The sequence below is a fragment of the Cyanistes caeruleus genome, chromosome 1 (genome assembly GCF_971803275.1).
Source record: "Cyanistes caeruleus chromosome 1, bCyaCae1.hap1.1, whole genome shotgun sequence".
In the NCBI taxonomy this organism is placed as follows: domain Eukaryota; kingdom Metazoa; phylum Chordata; class Aves; order Passeriformes; family Paridae; genus Cyanistes; species Cyanistes caeruleus.
The window spans coordinates 125186027-125204495 of record NC_141701.1 but is presented as its reverse complement, the minus strand read 5'-3'; the positions used below and the strand labels follow the sequence as shown (position 1 = coordinate 125204495).

General features: G+C 40.8%; 1 protein-coding gene across 2 annotated transcripts; it reads left to right on the top strand.

Moving 5' to 3' along the window:
• The first annotated feature begins 9331 nt into the window (after positions 1 to 9331).
• On the top strand, positions 9332 to 12681 carry ARL4A (ARF like GTPase 4A). Of its 2 annotated transcripts, none has more exons than XM_086855786.1 (2): positions 9332 to 9483; positions 10150 to 12681. In XM_086855786.1, exon 2 carries the CDS (start codon positions 10216 to 10218, stop codon positions 10816 to 10818), a length of 603 nt encoding a protein of 200 aa, XP_086711912.1. In that variant the 5' UTR covers positions 9332 to 9483; positions 10150 to 10215; the 3' UTR covers positions 10819 to 12681. The 2 variants fall into 2 exon arrangements, with proteins under 2 accessions (XP_086711912.1, XP_086711919.1); XM_086855793.1 differs by lacking the exon at positions 9332 to 9483 and adding an exon at positions 9712 to 9945.
• Positions 12682 to 18469: the final 5788 nt, after the last annotated feature.

Sequence of the window (18469 nt, the reverse complement as noted above, 5' to 3'; positions counted from 1 at the left end):
GTAACAAAATTAAAATCTCAGCTAAACAATCTGTTCCTCCACAAGTTTATTTGCCTTCCTTACTTTGTTTAAAGCCTGCTAAGTAGTGTGGTGTGGCCATGAGAGCAAGAGAAGGGAAACCTATATTCTGATAAAATGCTGTGATGTCAACAAAAGGCTTTAAAAACTATGCATTTAAAAATTAGTATTTTGGCAGGGTATTATGCGAGTTTACAATTCTAGTGGCAGAAGCTGTGCCAAATTCTCTGAAAGGCTTTCAATTTTCAATATTACGGAATTGGAATGTATGATGTGATTTGTTTCCCATATTCCCTGGGAGAGGAAACCAAAAATGATTTTGCAGGGATAGGTTTTATAAGGTCTTCAAAGTGAGTTTACTGTTGTTTCCCCTCCAAGAATTAAAACCTAGGATGTGAAAGAAAGCTTTCTGCCTAGCACCCCTGTGATTAGCTTTTGAATCGATTTTCAAGTGACTTAGCTTTTAACATTTAGCCAGCAATAGGCCTAATCTTGCATTCAGTGGAGTAATTTTGAGATTTACTGTTAACATAAAAAGAAGACAGGGTGAGCTGATAAGATTTAAAAAATCTAGACTACAGCTGAGCAAGATGAAATTACTCCTCCCTACCCACACAGTGATTGTTTTCCCTGAAATCTTATTCTTTCATCATCCTCTCTTTGGTTTGTTTCTTCTTTCCTTTTTCATCTCATCATAAATACAAACCTGGGAGCTCCCTAGGATAAGGATTGATTTTCCTTTTGCTATACATACTGTAAGAAGCTCAGATTTCACATTGAAACTCTTAAGTATTGTAACTTAAAAGAAGAAAAATTATCCTTTTTTTTTTTTTTTTTAATTTGGCTTAAGTTTGAGAAACTTCAACAAATATCCAGTACTTAAGTATGAGATGCCCATAATTTCTCAATGGAAGAGACTGAAACCTTCAGGCCACAGTTCAGGTGAGCTGGTGAGACTGTCCATGCCCTGGGGGGAAAGAGCTCCTTTGTAGGCACTGAAACTCTGTAGTTCTTATCAGTGGCAGCCAAACAACTCTACTGGGGCTTGAGAAAAATCCAGTCTAGAATGTTTAGCACTCATTCACATTATGCTGACTGTAGTTTACCTTTCATATCAGAAATCAAAGCAAAGGAGTAATTGCTCTTTCTATTCCCTCCTGGAAAGCTGATTTTTAACACCCTCTTGCTCAAAACAGAATTTAATGTATTGGTCAAAATCCAAACCTGCACAGGGTTTGGATGCAGTTGCCACAGAGCTGGCAAAACTGTAGGACCTGCTATATCAGGGCTTGCATGTACTACACTTAGGAGTGTTGTTGTGTTGGAATAGGGACAAACATTGTCTTAGCTCAAAACTCCTGGTGCCTGGAAAGTCTCCAAATGAAAAGCCACTCAGAACTATGACCTTCTTTGCAAGCAAAGAATTGGGTCATATATAATTCTGAGTGCAAATTTTTGTTTTATTTTGCTGGTACATATTAAGTATTTCACTGTGCACTTCATATGCCTGTTGACTAAAAAGATGAGTTAAAGATCCAGCCAGTGACATAGTTTTTGAAAACTCACACATGCCTCACAGCTGTAGAGCTAAAATGAAGTGCCTGGGAAACACTTCTGGTACAAAGAAAAGCAAGCACTGCAGAGAATGAGACCAGTGGACTGCACAGATAGTCAGGCTTTACAGTCTTCTGTGGTTTAAAAAGACCAAGGTAATTTATCTTTTAAAACATGTATTTGTTGTTTTTCTTCAGGAACATTGTTAATCGTTTAATTACCTCATAAAAGATATTACAACTGCATTTAAGCTCAGTTATCTGACTAAAATAAATAATAAATCATTTGTTTATTAAAAAAATAAAAGTAAACCCCTCCCCTCAACCTACAGAGCCAGCAGGTCTCTCTTCACTCACCTAAGAAAGAGATGCTTTCAGAAAGTCAGAGTAGTTATATTTCATACTATTTGTTCTGTGTGTGACCAGGAGTTACAAGCAGCACTCGCAAGGTCCTACTATTAGGAGCACTGATAAATTATCAAACAGTGGTTGGAGAACATCAAACAAATTGTTCGTGGTCTATTGTCTCAGTGGGGCCTTAGCTGTTGCCTCTGAGCACCAGGCTCAAGGAGCTAGACATTATCACTGTACTATCTACATTATTATACACTAAAGCAGAGGCTTCAGATTTTTCACAGCCCTCCTGGGAGCTAAGGCATATCTCCCATAAAATTTTATTTCCATACAGTGCAATCTCTGTGAAATCTGTTTCTATTACTGCTGTGCTTTTTTAGGAGAGATGAGCAACTGAATTTTCTCATCAAGGTGTGCGCTTCACTTGATTTACACTAAGTTATTACAGATCAACACAAATTGTTGTTCTCACACTGAACCCTGTATATTGGATGGGCATCACCTCTCAGTTGTTGCCACAATGGTGGGAACACATCCAAGAGCCAGCTGTGCACACCACACAGGCTCAGGCTCCCTGCTCCAAACAGCCACAGGAACAGGCCAGTCCCTGCAAATTAGTGGAGCTTCAGTGCTTGTCTTTTGTGACTGTCTTTGAAATGCTCTCATGGCAGTTTCAGTGCACTGTATCTGTCATTTAAGCATTTCATTAACCATATGCTAACTCCGACTCTGTGAACTGAGTGCTGTGTGCTTCTTCCTGTCCTGGCACTTCCTTTTGGATATATACAGCACCTGAAGAACAAAGCATAGCTTTTAAGTAAGTAACTGTTGCAAGCAGATGGATTCTTAGGAAATAACTGGCTTAAATGAATTGTTTCATCCCATAAACGCTTAGTCAGAAGCTTCAGTCAGAACTTGTAACTTTTTATTCCACTACAGTAAATCAACTGATATACAAATTTATCAAAGAAAAGCCTTCTTTGTTCTGATGTGCAAGGTCTGTGTGTTTTTTCCTATCTATTACAATTCCAGCAAATGCCGGCACCTTTACATATGTTAAATAGTTATACAATATTTATAAAGTTCTTAAAAAAGAAAAATATTTAATAGCAGTTTCTTCTTTCCTTCATTGTTACTCTTTTCTAGCAATATCTCAAACATCAGTAGTTATATTACCAACAATTCCACTATTATTCTGAATCTTCACATATTAAATCTGTCTATACAGGAGCAAAATAAAACATGCTGCTCTTATATTTGTAATTGTAGTACTTTTATTCTGCTTCCAAACTACTCCTATTAAAGTGATATATTTTAAAACTCTGCAACCCTTTTCAAAGGAAGCAATGTAAGAAGATGACAGCTGATACTGAAATCTCAGCTTGATAGAATTTTAAACTGTTTAGAATTACTCTGGCATACAAAAAAAAAAACAAAACAAAAAACAAAAAGAAATCCACCTCTAGAGTGCCCATGGCTTTTTTGAGGGAAAAAATACTGGGGAAAAAATATATATATATATATAGGAAGCCATTCTCTTAACTGGCAAGATTTTCAAACAGTAGCATTGAGTAGCACTGCATTCTCAGCAAGACTATGATGACTCCAGTCAGTAGTTCCAGAGGGGAAAAAACCCTATAAAAGCAGAAGTGCCATCACAAACCTGGGGTAGGAGGTGGGGAACCTGTTGCTGAGGTGAATCAAAGTCTATGATCAGTATACTACCATTGAAGAAAACACACAAACCAAGGCTTGCTCATATGTAGTACCACTGGAACTGCTCATGGTGAAGTCTTACCTCATGTAATGAAGGATTAAAGTAGGAAGTATTTTGTCCATTTATTAAATAAACATACTTGCTGGGGGTTTTTTTAGCACCAGCTTCTTAGTGAAGTGGGGGTGGAAGCCTGGGGTTCCTGCAAAAAAAATGCTTTTTTCTATTCTTTAAAACTGCCCCATATCAAGTCCTACATCGAAGTTTGTATTTTGTGATTTTAAGTTTTGTATCATATGAAGAGGGCATCTGTGCTAAACCCTTATTAATTACACTCTGCTATTAAATGAACAGTCAGTCTGCCTGAGAGTTTTCTGATACAAGTCCTTAACACAAAGATGCTGTTGGGGACAACCCTTCTGCTGTGCCACCCTATCACAGAAGGTGCATTACTCATACAACCACATGTACACTGTGTGGTCAGACTGTTCCCCATGTTCCACAAACATTCACCAGTCACCACCATTACAGCCATCCCATCAAAGGATGAAACAACCAAAATTTACGGAGCTTGGAAGGCGGAGGTTACGATTTCAGTTACCCTGAGCCAACATTTGCTCAGTGTGACCAAGAACATTTATGAGTTAGTACAGCTTGCTTTCAGCTAACACACCTGAATAGAAGACGCAACAAAGTCTGACTGTCAGTATCAAAGAAGAGGCTTTTTGTTTGTTAGTCTAATATGTGGCATTATGTTTATTTATGAAAATGAAAGTAGCAAACCATAGATGTTAGACTTCATGTAGAGATACGTATGAAATGACAGTAAGTTTAACGGACTGGTCTAATCGGAGAGGTAAATTGTAACACAGAGCAACTCCATCTCCTACTGCTCTAAGCTTATTTATTGTGAGGAAATAAATTAGATTTTCTACCACCAACTACTTTTTAATAATCAAAGCAAAGTAATTCATGCAGCATGTAAGTTATCAAAAAAGGATTCAGCTGACATAGCAAAGATGATAAAAGGCTTCTTTGTGCAAAACATTTCATACATCAATTTAAGAGATAGTCTTAAACCTCATGTGTTGCAATTTGTCAGCTATTTCATTCTTACTGTTCATATTCAAGGGGGTTCTCAAAATTCATGGTGAAACTGCTGTAATATTTTATGTGCTATGTAAACTCAAAGCAATACTTTCAGAACCAAATAATTCAAAGCAGTACTTTTTTAGCTCTAATCTGAGATCTAGGGTATAGTTTTTGAATGTACAACTGAGCTACAGTTGGTTACTGTTACTACTGTTAGTATAATAATAAACATTATTGGTATTACACAAACATTAATACATATTACCCCAGCCTAAGTCTGCCATGTCATTGTACTGAAATGCAACTGATTTTCTCTTTCATACACACTGAGAAATCTGCTTGATTTCCACATGGAGCAGCAATAATTGGTGGTGTGAGGCTGTTAACACATCTGTCTCATGAAGAAGGGGGTTGGGGTCCCATTGCTATAGGCCAGCTACCTGTAGCTGGCAGTGCACAGTTCTTGCAATAATTCCACTCTTCTTATGACTTCATTCCTTTGTGTCTGACTAATTCAGCTCTGTGATGCAGCTGGTTCCTTCCTATCCCCCCTTCAGCATTTGCTTGTATTTGCTTCTGTCTTCTACTGTTCTTTAGTTCTGGCCATATCCCTCTGCATCTGCAGTATATGGCCTCAGGATCATATGTCTGATGTTTTATTTTTCATTTGATTTGCATCAAATTTGCTACACATGACAGGTGGTGCTATTAAAAAATAACTCTAAGGTGATTACATATTGAACTGGATAATAAATGCCATTAGCCTGTTCTTCAGAATGATAATATTTAATGAAAACAAAAAGAATATTGTGCTTATCTGGCCATGGAAATTCAAGCCCACCATCTTTGCTTTGGAAGGAATTTCTCATCTGCTGCATCACTAGATGTGGTTGTATAACAACAGTCATACCAACTTGAGTGGAATTTAACTTTAAAATGACCAGCACTAATGAAAGCTCTGATTTAGTGAGTCTCTCCTGAACTGCTAGATTTAATTTCCATGAATTTCTATTTACATATGAAAAATTTCTTATGAAGAATACAAACAACTTTGCAAGTAGTTGTTTGATGAACCTTTGCATTTTTGTTATCTGGGCACTGTGACACAGCTCCTGCAGTGAAGGAGGTGATACGTATTAAAAGGGAAACTAAGTCTCTGCTGGGTAATAACATTAGAATTTCCAAGAATCTCGTCTTTCCACTGTATGCCAATTTTTTCTTGGCAACACTTCAAGCAATTTCATGGTCCATATCCCTAAAAAGGACTATCTAATTTTCTTAGAGGCAGTTAATAACTGCAGCATTGGAAGCCTGACCCTCTCAAACCTGTGCTGAACCAAAATTATCCCCAGGCCATTAAGGAATTAAAAAAAAATAACCAAGGAAAAAAACCAAAAAAACCACCCCAAATTACTTTGCCATAAGAAGCATGCCAGAAGCTGCAAGTTATGCAGGTACTGCTTCTTTTTTTTGAAACACAATGATTTGTCCCAGGCCCTGCCCTCTTCTGTGTGGAAAATATTTATAGCATATATGTAAGAAACCTATGTAGAAAATAATATATTACTATTACACTGATAAACTGGTATCCAATAAAGGGGAGAAGGTTTTTAGGCCAGAGAAGCTGAAGTTACAGTTGTTTTCATGAGCTAGGGAATGCTGAGCCAGAAAGAACTCAGATCTGTAGAGATTAAATAGGAAATGAGAAAAGTTATCAGTATATGAAATTAACCCAACACAGAAATTAGGCACATCCTTATTTTGCATTAAAAATTCTGCACAAGGCTCGAGCCCTTCATCATTGTTTCCTCTTACATGAATCTTGCAGTTATTTTCAGCTGTCACCTATGAACAGCCCACTCCCTCCATTTAGCTGAACACTTGAAAATTACACTTCTTTCTGTACACCTCCTTCATTCAAGACTTCTACAGGATAATCAAAGCCTTGCTTTACCCTTACCTTCAATTATCAGAGGTTGAATGTGTCAGCTCTTCTACACTCTCCCTAGTTTAGATACCAGTACTCCATTACACCTGCCCAGTCTGCACGTTTGACTTCTAAAGTAGCATGAAGTGTATGGGAGGAGTTGATTCACTTGGATTGTTATTTAATAGATGTTTTGCAGAAGTGCCTACAGGCATTAATTAAGATCAAGGTGCAAGGAAGACTGCCAGTGAAAAATTGTCTCAGCCCCAGAAAGATCATAATTCACTTCATGGCAAGTTACAACAGGTAAATGTGATAAATTAGCTGTAGGGAGTGTCCAAGCATTTTCTGCAGAGCTTGGAAATTATTTCCATGTATCTATTTACAAATATAGGTATGCTCATGTTGTTGAAGATGTTAACTTCTGTCTAATCTTAAAATGACCTCCCTGATAAAACTCTTTTTCCATAGAAATGTATAATTTATGATATTCCTTCTCCACCTACTGTGTTGGATATGCTATACCTTAGAAAAAAAATCATTCTTTATCCCTCCCTTTTCAATAAAATATTATATATTGACTGCTTTTCAGCAGGACAAGAGAAAAAAGCAAACCTTATGCATTTTATGTTTAAAATCAAAGTACCTTCCATGAGGATAGGAGCTAGCCAATATCCATTCTCAAGGAATTAATTGTAAAATGTTTTATTAGGAAGGTGTGTTAAAGTTTAGACAGATCTTGGTAACAGTGAGACATGAAGGTTTAGGAGACCATAATATCTAATAGGCTTATTTTTCCATTAAAAATAGGGGATAGTTAATTTTGTAGGTGGAGGTAAAGGTCAATTTGATTTATTTCAGCTTGTCAAGCTTCATGAATAAATCTATTATCTGCAGTAATATTCCTTAACAAGGTATTTCTAGCTGGTTTCCTCCAATTTTGAATTACTGAAAACCATCCATGAAATAATTAAGGCCCACTTTTCCTGTTACTATAGATGTTTTTCTAATACACTGTATGCTGTGGAGTTCTTTATGTTATGCAAAAGTACTGTAAAATACTGCCAAATCAGAAACCTTACCAGCTGGCCTTAGGGGTAGTAACTACCCCATCTTTCCATAGATGTAAAATCACCTTCCTATACAAACAGACCACTTCCTCCAAAGAGAATCAGCTGCAAGATCAGGATGTAAATAACTAACAGAGATAAAAGCACTGAAATATTAATCTCAGATGTAAGCAAATTAGAATTTTGCTATTTTTAGTAGTACTAGAATGGCTATTTCAACACTTTAATAACATGAAACACTGCCTATAGCACATGGTGAATTTTATATTTTTTATATGTCCCTTTACTATTAAATTACTTTTTTACATAAAATTCTCTGTGATTTAAAATATGGAGTATAATACTTTCAAAGGGTAAAAAAAAGACATATGATTGTCTGAATATTCTTGTAAATTAACCTCTTTAAGTAGCCACATCAAGAAATCTTAAAGTCCTCTAGGCAAAAAGGCAACACCAATACTGAAAATGCCACTGCTACTGAAGCCTAGCTGGTGAAAGATTTGGGTGGTTGCCCAGAGGAGCTGTGGATGTCCCATCCCTGGAAGTGTTCAAGATCAGGTTGGATGGAGTTCCGAGCCACCTGGTCTAATGAAATGTGTCCCTGCCCACAGCAATGGGGTTGCAACTAGATGATCTTTAAAGTCCTTTCCAGCCCAAACCATTCCATGATTCTACGATTTGTGATATTGAGTACAGAAGGACATACACTTGGAATGGCAGACTAGAGTAGCACAATTAATTTGGCTAAGAATTAAATGTATGCTTTTTATCATAGAGATTGATTTATTGAATTTCTGTCTAAGGGCTATAGATGAAGATTTTGGCAGTGTGCTCTGCTCTGATCATTCTGTGTGCTCTTTTACACTGATCCGGGGACACAAGCAGCAGTAACCATCTGCATAGCCACAGCTGTGCAAACTGCAGAAGGTGGTCAGTGAAAAGAGCATGGGAAGGAACACAACCATGGCACGGCAGCAAGAAGAGCTGGCACAAAATACTCCTCCAGGCCTCCTCTAACACCTGTACACTCTGCAAACAGTAAATGTAATAAATGTGTTATCAGACACTGGTAATTAGTTCTGGGAAACACTTCACCGCTCAAATCAGCCTGAGATATGAAAATGCAGGATTACTTAACATATCTCTGTGCTGTGGGAAACCTTTCGTGCAACCTAGCCAGGTGCCACTGGGTGTTCCCCCAGACCCGAGGACGGCTGCCATGCCTGTGCGCAGGCGGCATCAGAGCGGCGTCATCCACTACGTTATTCCCGGCTCCTCGCGGGCTATGTCTCCAGTTTCGTGGGGACAGGCCAAAGGCAGACACCAGCGTACGATGAGAGCACAGAGCCGGGCCCGGGGCACTTGGATTTAAGAAGCACTTCCGAGACCGCCCGTGCCGAGGTCGCTCCCGGGGCCCTCAGCGGCGCAGGTGCGGGAGGTGACGCCGCCAGGGGGCGCCTTCGAGTGACGGCACCAGCGCCCAACGAACGCGCGCTGTCCCGGAGAAGGGGCGGGGCACCAGGGGCAGAGCCGGCCCAAGGCCGGCGGGGCCGACACGGAGCGACAGCAGCCGCGCCCAATGAGCGAGCGTCCTCCCGAGAAGGGGCGGGACGCTGGGCCGCCGGAGGAGCGCTGCCGCCCGCCGCGGGGGTTACCGTAGGCGGAGGGCGCGGCAGCGCTGGCTACCCCGGAGCGGGCCGCGTGAGGCAGCGGCTCCGCCTCCCGGGGAGAAAGGAGGAGCGGGGTCCGTTCAAGGTAGGGCGTGGGCGGGGAGCGGCCCCTTCCTGCGGCCGCGCTCGGCCCGAGGCGTTCGGCTGCGGACGGTACGACTCGGGCTGGCCATGAGTGGCCGGCGCCGCCGGCCAATGGGCGAGGCGGAGCGCGCCTCTCTCCCCGCCCCTCGCGCGCGGCTAGGCCAATGGGAGAGCGCGGGGTGGGGCGCGCGGGGCTAGGCGCGCGCTGGGAGGCGCCCCCACCGCCAGATGCAGGGGAGAGTCGCGCGGGCGGCGGCACCAGCGGCGGGAGCGGAGCAGCGGCTGCGGGAGCGGCGGCAGTAGTGGGAACGACTGCGGGAGCGGCTGCGGGAGTAGGAGCGGCAGCGGGAGTAGGAGAGGCGGCGGGAGCGGCAGCAGGAGCAGCAGCCGGAGCGGCAGCAGCGGCGGCGCGTGGGCATGGGGTCGCGGGCAGCGCCCGCCTCCCCGCGCTGAGGGACCAGCGGTAGGCTTGGGGCGCGGCGAGGGGCGGCGGGGGCGCAGGTGCCGGGAGCGGCCGCCGGGCGGGGCGGGGGACGTGCGGCTCTCCGCGTCGCGCTGCCCGCGGCCGCCCCCGCAGTCGGGGCGGCGGCGCCGTGGCCGGCGCGTTGCGGCCGCGCAGCCCCGGCGCCGGCGGAGCGAGGTGTAACGCCGCTCGTGTCGTTGGCAGGATCCGAGCGCAGCCGCGGGAGCCGCCTCTGCTCGTGGCAGCCTGCTGTCACCTTCCCTTCTGGCAATGGGGAATGGACTCTCGGACCAGACGCCGATCCTCTCCAGCCTGCCTTCCTTCCAGAGCTTTCACATCGTCATCCTGGGGCTGGACTGCGCTGGGAAGACGACGGTGCTCTACAGACTGCAGTTCAATGAGTTCGTCAACACTGTTCCCACTAAAGGATTTAATACGGAGAAAATCAAAGTGACGCTGGGCAACTCGAAGACGGTCACTTTCCACTTCTGGGATGTGGGCGGCCAGGAGAAGCTGAGGCCGCTGTGGAAGTCGTACACAAGGTGCACCGATGGCATCGTGTTTGTGGTGGACTCCGTCGACGTTGAGAGGATGGAGGAGGCCAAAACAGAACTTCATAAGATTACTAGGATATCTGAGAATCAAGGAGTGCCTGTCCTTATCATTGCTAACAAGCAGGACCTGAGGAACTCTCTCTCCCTTTCTGAAATCGAGAAAATGTTAGCAATGAGTGAGCTGAGTTCTTCAACACCCTGGCATTTGCAGCCTACCTGTGCAATCATTGGAGACGGACTTAAAGAGGGACTAGAGAAACTACATGATATGATAATTAAGCGACGGAAAATGTTGAGGCAGCAGAAAAAGAAGAGATGAGTTCTTTTTTGACCTTTCTATTTTAGTTACATGGTCAAAATTTGACGTAAGACAGCTTCCAAACCCAGGCCTGCCTGTTTGGATGCCGTTAAGCTTAGTTACGTTAAACAATCAGTTGCACAACCTTGCTGTGTTCAGGAAGGCTGTGCAGTTGTGGAATTTTTTATTTTTATTTTTTTTTTTTTTAACTAGTCTCTTCTGAGTTTTTTTGGCTCTGTATTATTTCAGAAGCCCTAAAACATGATGTAATGCTATCAGGAAATGGATGGGTGGGTATATGTGACATGGATGTCTAAATAGCCAAATAAAACGAGGGTTTTCTGCGTAGTGTTGTACTCATATGTTTGAGGGTGCCCTCTGCAAGCAATTTGCATAGAAGGTGTTCTGTGTTTTTAAATTTCTAATGCTCGTAAGTGGAGTGCTTAGGTGAACATTTTACAGCTTTAAAAACATGTATGAAGCTAGTAACCCATAATTTCATTGAGGCTGTTTTTTTACCTTGTTTGAGGATTTCTATGAAAGCTTGGCTACATGTGTAGGTTTTTTTAATTTGGCACTTTTTGAAATTGAATCATATTCAGTTCAAACAATTGAAATTTTAAGTGCTGTGGATTCTTCAACTGGTAAAAGAAAGACTTTGACAAGTAAAAACTGTAAACAACATGATGGAGCATGAAAAAGTGGTTTCCCAACATATAGCATGTTTTTTGGTATGTAAGGTTTTTACTTTTTAGAAGTAGCCATTCATCATTATACAGTGCTAATCAGGTTTAAACTGTTACTCAAAATTAGTAATTTATTTCTGAATGGTGAGTATTATGTCCTCCTAGTATCAAAAGTCAATGAATTGCAGTAAAGGAGCTATAAAGAACAAGTATGGCTGCTGTGGTTCTAACCAGTGCAGCATTCTTTGCCCTGTTGATGACTTTCCTGGCAATATAACGTACTTATAATGAAGTAAAGATCGAGTTAAAATTAGCAGAGCACATCTTGTATCTCCCCAAAATACCCCATTTTATTAAAGTGGTATTGCTATGTCACTTTCAACGTATGCTTTTTCTGTTGTGACTCTTACAGTATTTTGTGGTTAGGAATGTAATAATGCTTTATACACTCAAACATTAGACACTACCGGGGGCGGGGGGGAGGGAAAGGGGGAAGAAGATTTTCAAGATGGGCCTGTGTTCTGCTTTAATTATGCTTTAAGCTGTTCTTGTTTACAGAGTGTGCAAACAGTGTTAACTGGGCAGGATAGTGCTTGACAGAAAAGGGAGGGTAGTTTTTCTTACTGGTACAGAGCTTCAAGTGACTCTTTAGATACTTGGTTAGCAATTAAAAGGGCTAAAGCAGAGCCTGGATTTTTAAGACTAACTGTAGTGGTGCTGTAGAAATTCATCAGAATGTTAGATTATCTTTAAACTTTTGTTGGAAATACCAGATTAAAAAAAAAAGTAAAAAATAGCAAAATCAATTTCCTCCTCTCAACCAGCAAAGTAATACATTTTTCTTACCTGCTGCCATGTATCAGGAGGATGACAGCTACAAACCTGAATGTCATTCAATGTAATTTAGCTATGTTAAAAAAAAAAGAAAAAAATCAAGCTTTTTAACCAGCAGCTGTTAGACCAGGAGGTAACCAAAAATGCACTTTAGTGTCTTCGATAACTGAAAGCGACAGCTGTTTGTTTTTTTTATGACATCTTGGTCCTTTTTGAATAAACTGAAGTAGCTTCCAGTGGAGCTTTTGTATGTTGGTTATATATGTACCTGCACTGGTGACATTGTAAGTCACTTACTCAAGTAATGTCTATATTTATAGAAATGTGGATGACTTCTTAAACCTCAATAAACAATTTAAAACAAGCTTGCAGAGAGAAGGTGTCTGACTTCTTGTGCTGCAGTGGTACATTCTTTTCAACCTCTGTGCACACATAGTTCTGCTGTTACTTGAATCAGTATTTTTGTTGAATAACCAAAGTCTTAAAATGTGGTGAGGCTTATAAATCTCACGTTGTTAGAAATTGGAGGTATCTCATAGAAAACTTTGGATCAGTGGTATGTCTTTATATTCACAGAAGAAATAACTCTTCTCCAAAGTGATGGTTCTTGCATAATTTGAAATATCTTTTATATAGCTGAGCGTATTTTGTGTTATGTGCAACACTTAATAGGCAATGTTGGGTACATATCACATGTACTCTCAGGTGGTACTTGCTTTTAGTGTCTTTAGGTTTGTGTATCTGAAGCTGAGAGCTGAGGGATTCATCTGCAGTTAAGCCTTCTGGGATGTTACAGCAATGAGTTGAATGTGTTGATATAGCAAGCTGCTAATTAGTTTCAGGACACAAGCATAGACAAGAAACACTTCGTTTAGCCTGCAAATAAAAATGGCTAAGTTTGAACAAGAACACCCAATCCTCTCTCAAAACTTCTCATTTTTGTTTATGTAACTGATGGCACATCAAAATGTAGGTTACTGTCAGTCCTGAGGAAAAAGCTGTATTAGTGATGGTAGGTCTTATGAATTTGGTGTATAACTGGTATAATCTGGCTAATAGTTTTCCTTCCTATTGGATGCACTGTGCTCCTAGGCTAAGGAAGGTGAGATGGCAGGCTGGCTCTTTGTACCTGGTAAACAAACTGATACCAAATACTAATTGCTTCTTTTTCAGTACTCATTAGCCTTCTGTTGGGAGTAGTTGAAAAGGCATACTGCTTGAAAAAAAAACAGCTGTTTTGTTCTGCATATTAAACATGCTAGTGTTTTATCTGGTGGCAGCCTCCCTAAACTCTCCTATGCATAAAAACAGCAGTGAATGATTTTAAATACAAAGACTTGACAGATCTGTATTCTAGCACTCTGGAGGAAAAAGTGAGAGAAGGTAGAGTACTGTTTCTGAAATGTCATGGTTCTTAACTAGTCTAACACTGACTTGGAAGCAGAAAACTCTAGGGGGATGCGTTTTAAATTCAAGCTATGCCTTTGTCTGTACTAGAACTTTTTTGCTGGAATTTTACAGTGACAGTTCTGAGAGTACAGTATATGAAACTGTTTTGTATTAGTATGACAAAGTCTTCCCACTATGAGCAAAGCAAAGATGGCAGGAGAGCATTCAGTATCTGCACTGATTGAGCTCCTGCTGGCACGGTCCTGGCAGTCATGGATCACTTTTTTCCATATGATGAATTGTTAGTTCTGGCCTACATATAGGTATTTGTAAGAAAATATTTAGAGTAGCTGGATAAGCAGGTCTTATTTTGTTACAGTGTTGGAGCTACAAATGTTAAATCAAAAATACTTTTTGCTGAAAGGGCTACACATGAACACTGTTCTTCAAGATTTCAGGTAACTATCTTAACCTTTAAGGAGGTTAGGAATTGCATCTGAATTTGTGCTATTGAACAAACTACAAGGTCTTGTCACCTTATCACTTGTTTTAGCTTACAAAAGTTTGCATAGCATTGTCTCGGCTATTTATGCACATGCAATCACAGTTAGCCAGCCCTCAGGATCTGGTCTCTGTTTTCTAGTTGCATAGCTGTGTGTTGGCATCAGACTGTCGCAAGTAGGAAAAATATTGCAGGATGATGAGGTTCCTTCAGGTTCTCACATCACTTTTAAGTTGTATTGCACTGAATGCATTTATATTTGGGGGGAAAAGAAAAAGTGAAACATTTTGGTCTTCTAATTTTCATGTTTTACTGAGACACGATTGATCCTTTGTGTGGAAAGCAATACCCACAGCCAGCTCACGCTTTCCAGCCTGGCTTGAGTGCTTCTGTGGCCTTTGACACAGCACTGGTCCTGCAGGAGTTGATTGTCCAGGACTTTGTGGTCACAGTCAGGTGGGGGCTAGCTAAGCCCTTCTGGACCTCAGCAGGTCTTAGTGAAGGCAGTTTTGTCCTCTTGGGGGGATGTTATCTGTATCTTGGATCATTTGTTTACTAATAGCAGAGTGTTAATTAGTGTCTGGCTGAAACTTGTTGAGAGGGGAGTGTCATTCTTGACACGGAGGAAGGATTTAGATACTACAAATTGATGCTACAAAGGACCTGGTAAGGCAGAGTGAGAAAAACATAAGTCGACCTGCATCCACTATATATAGGGCACTAGTCCTAACATGCAGTCGTGAGTCAGCTGTCAGATTGCAGTGCATGAAAGCTGGCAAATATGTGCTCATAATGCTGCCTAACTTCTGAGAGAGAAATCCAGGCATGAATCAGTGCTTTTAGGATCTGTATTTTCACTTTACTGGTGGCTGACTCATCTTTTGAGAGGGTCACAGTTTACAGCCTGCTCTGATAGATTTTTGTCCCCAAGCCACAACAGCCCTTGTTGCTGGAGGGATGTGTAGGGTGCTGTTTGTTTAGTCTGGGGGTTGAGGAAAGCTTTTTTGGTTTTGGTTTTTTTAATCCTGACTGACATAGGTATGTGAAGGCCTGCTCCTCATACTGCTCTGCAGGCTGTGATTATTTTTAGGAGCAGTATGAGACTGCAGAGCTGTGTGAATAAACTGAAGGGAAATACACAGGCTGGCTTCACAGCAGGGTGATGCTGGGGGTTGTCATGTGGGCTCCCACAGCCGTCCTGCCTATCTGAGAGCAAATTAAAGGGCCAAGACATAGCTAGTACCTTGCCCTTCTTTAAAACATTAGTCAGTCTTCTTAAACAATCTGTAAAGAAGCAAAATTGCAGTTTTGTAGACCTAGCTGACATAAGACCCACAAATGAAGGACTTAAGTTTCCTCCCTGCCAGGGTCCTGTTCTAGTGGTGCTGGCTGGGTGGGTGATGCTGCCTTCCTGCTCACCACGGGACCAAGCAGTCACACACTGATTTTATTCAAAGGCAAATCTAAAATCTAAGGTGAAAAAGTAGGCAGGGAGGCTAGACAGTACTTCCAGGCTAAATACCTGCTTGCAAACAGCTCAGGAAAGTAAGAGAGAGACTAATCCCTGAGCTTTGAAGATTATGGTTTCTTAGTTCCAGCTATATTTACACAGCTGCTCCACTAGAATTAAAGGCTAAAGATGACAGAATAGTTAGAAAGGAGAAGGTCAAGTACAGTTGTTGGCTATGGGGTGTGTGGAGGGAGAGAGGATTTGAAACTGTTGGGTTTTCCTAGATTTTCAAGACACATTGAGCCCTAGGGAAATAGATATGATTTCAGACTGCTTAATTGGTTCAAAATCTTTATTATTTTATACACTGTAGCTTTCCTATTGCTGAAATGAAACAATACCTCATTTAAGAAAGTCACCTAATCACTGCATTAATCTCAATTGACAAAAGAGAAAGTTAACAGGGTTGTTGAGCCTTGTTAAATGTGCTGAGGACTCCTGGCTGGCTCACAAGCTGCAGTAATTCAAGGTTCTTTCTAAAAATACCTGAATGGTAGAATTTAGGTCAGACAAAGTAAAGGTGTGAAACCTGATACCCCAGACACTGCCACATAGTCCAGGGGTACCACCAACCCTGTAACTGCTTATCTTCTGTTACAAGTTTATGAATGATAATTTAGGATGATTTCCTTTGGAGCATAACATTTTCTCCCCTTTCCTGTTTTGGTGTCATTTGCACTGAAAGCTTTAACAGGTTGTTTTGATATTAGAACATCAATGAATTTGGTGTCAGAAGCATGAGTTTGTGAATGGAGAGGATCAGGAAAGAGTGTTCGCCTGTGCTTTAGTGACTTGGTTAGGTAAAATCAGTCTTTTTGTAAAGCGGCCTTAACAGGATGAAGATGACCTTAAAGAGGAAAATTTCCTAAAAATATCCTCTTGTTTCTAACATTAGCTGAACTCCACTGGTCTTAGAATTATTGTATGCTGTTGAAGCATGGGCTGCTGTTGTTCTCTTGACACCAGTTGCATGATGCTTTCAGCAGTTTGCAGACAATAGGTGTAAAGTCTCCACAGTATTTCTGAATTTATATATTTCTATTTTGTATATTTTCAGTTGTCTTGAAGTGTTCCTGTGGGTCAATTTAGTTTCTAATAGAACCTTGATTCTTTGGGAAACATATCAATATCTCTGCAAACACAGCTTTATGCCTATTTGGTTCCTGTTATAAGACATAGAGTAAAATGGCAAGCTACAGATTTTTAGTAGCACTGTTAACCTCCCTTGAACTCTAGCCATGAATTTCTATTTAAATAATATATATATATATTCCATTGTTCTTGATTATGCTGTATTTAGTATAGGAGCTGAATTTTGCTAACCTTAGAACTACTAGTCTCCCTGGTTTTAATTAGCTTAGAAAATTGACTTGTACATTTAAAGTCACTGTAATTTAGCTGTAATCAGTCATGTTATACTGGAGACAAATGGGATTCGTGGACTGTGCCCACACTGATGCTTTCTGACAGCTCTCCTATTGCCACATCAATACACATCCCTCACTGTTTGCTATGGTAGCACTGGTACCAGCAAACTGTTTCTACATGGTTCAGCAGTTGTGTTTCTGCCCCTCTGTCATCGAACTGGCTTCTGTACAGAGCTCACTTATGTCCTGCTGCTGCTGTAATCGTGAGAGGAGACAGAAAAAGCTCTCTACAAAGACTCAGGTGTACATTGCAACTTTAAATTACATTCTTTGATGTATTTGTTTTAAAGTCCCAGAGTTAATGCAGGAAACTGGAAGTTGAAGACTGAAGACTGAAGTACCTTCAGCCCAGCCACTGTTGGTCATTTTATCTCTGAAGTTTCTTCATCTATCTGTAAAACAATAATCTCATAGTTGCTCTTACATTTAAATTCATGCTTAAAACTGCTGTGAGATATTAGGATATTTAGAAATGCAGTGAAACGGGAAGTAAAACTCAGACACTAATTCAGATTCTTCAATTGACTTGAAACATATTTGTGTTCAATAGTTATGCATCAGGAAATCATCCTATTTCAAAAGTAATGCATTTTAGAGTTTAGAAATACAAATTCAACATACTGTATTATCTCTGCATGCACTTCAGCTTCACAGAAAACAAAAGTATTATCATAGTTGAAAATAATAATGTACTTCATATACTTCAATGAATAAATATTCATAAACTGTATCAGTTTATGATTACCTGATTTTTGTTTGACCCCACAGCAAGTGGTGGTCAAAAGTGGTCAAAATTATTTGGCTTTATGTCTAAATTAAAGTGGGATAAACATATGGTCTTCCAAATCAGGTGTATGAGTGTTTTCAAGTAATGGTGATTTGCAAAGATCTTGAGTTAAAATAACATATTGTCTTAAAATAAGCTTTTATTTTGAATAATTACAAAAATGAGTAGAACTGCCTTTGAAAAAGTAGCTTTATTGTATGTAGTGCACTCAGAGAAGTATTTTAGTGTGATTTCAGACCTCAGGGTTCAGAGGGTCTCCTGTTCTCGCAGCCTTTCTTGGCTGTAATGAATCAGTCTGCACAGGATGTGGCTGCTAACAGATGATAATGCAAAGTGAAGGGCTGGGCCATGAAAAGCCCCAGGGTGGCTCAGCGTGGTGCTGAGTTCTCACGAAGAGCTGATTGCTTTCCAAAAATAAGGACAGGAACTAGGGCAGATAATCCATGTAAAATGCACTTTCCACCCTTACCCCTTCACAACAATTTATTATTTTCAGTATTATAGAGCTTTACATGCTGATTACATACATAATCCATC

What these genes read in the sequence shown, in the direction of transcription:
- ARL4A (XM_086855786.1), top strand. Translation starts at nt 10,216, where the DNA reads ATGGGGAATGGACTCTCGGACCAGACGCCGATCCTCTCCAGCCTGCCT.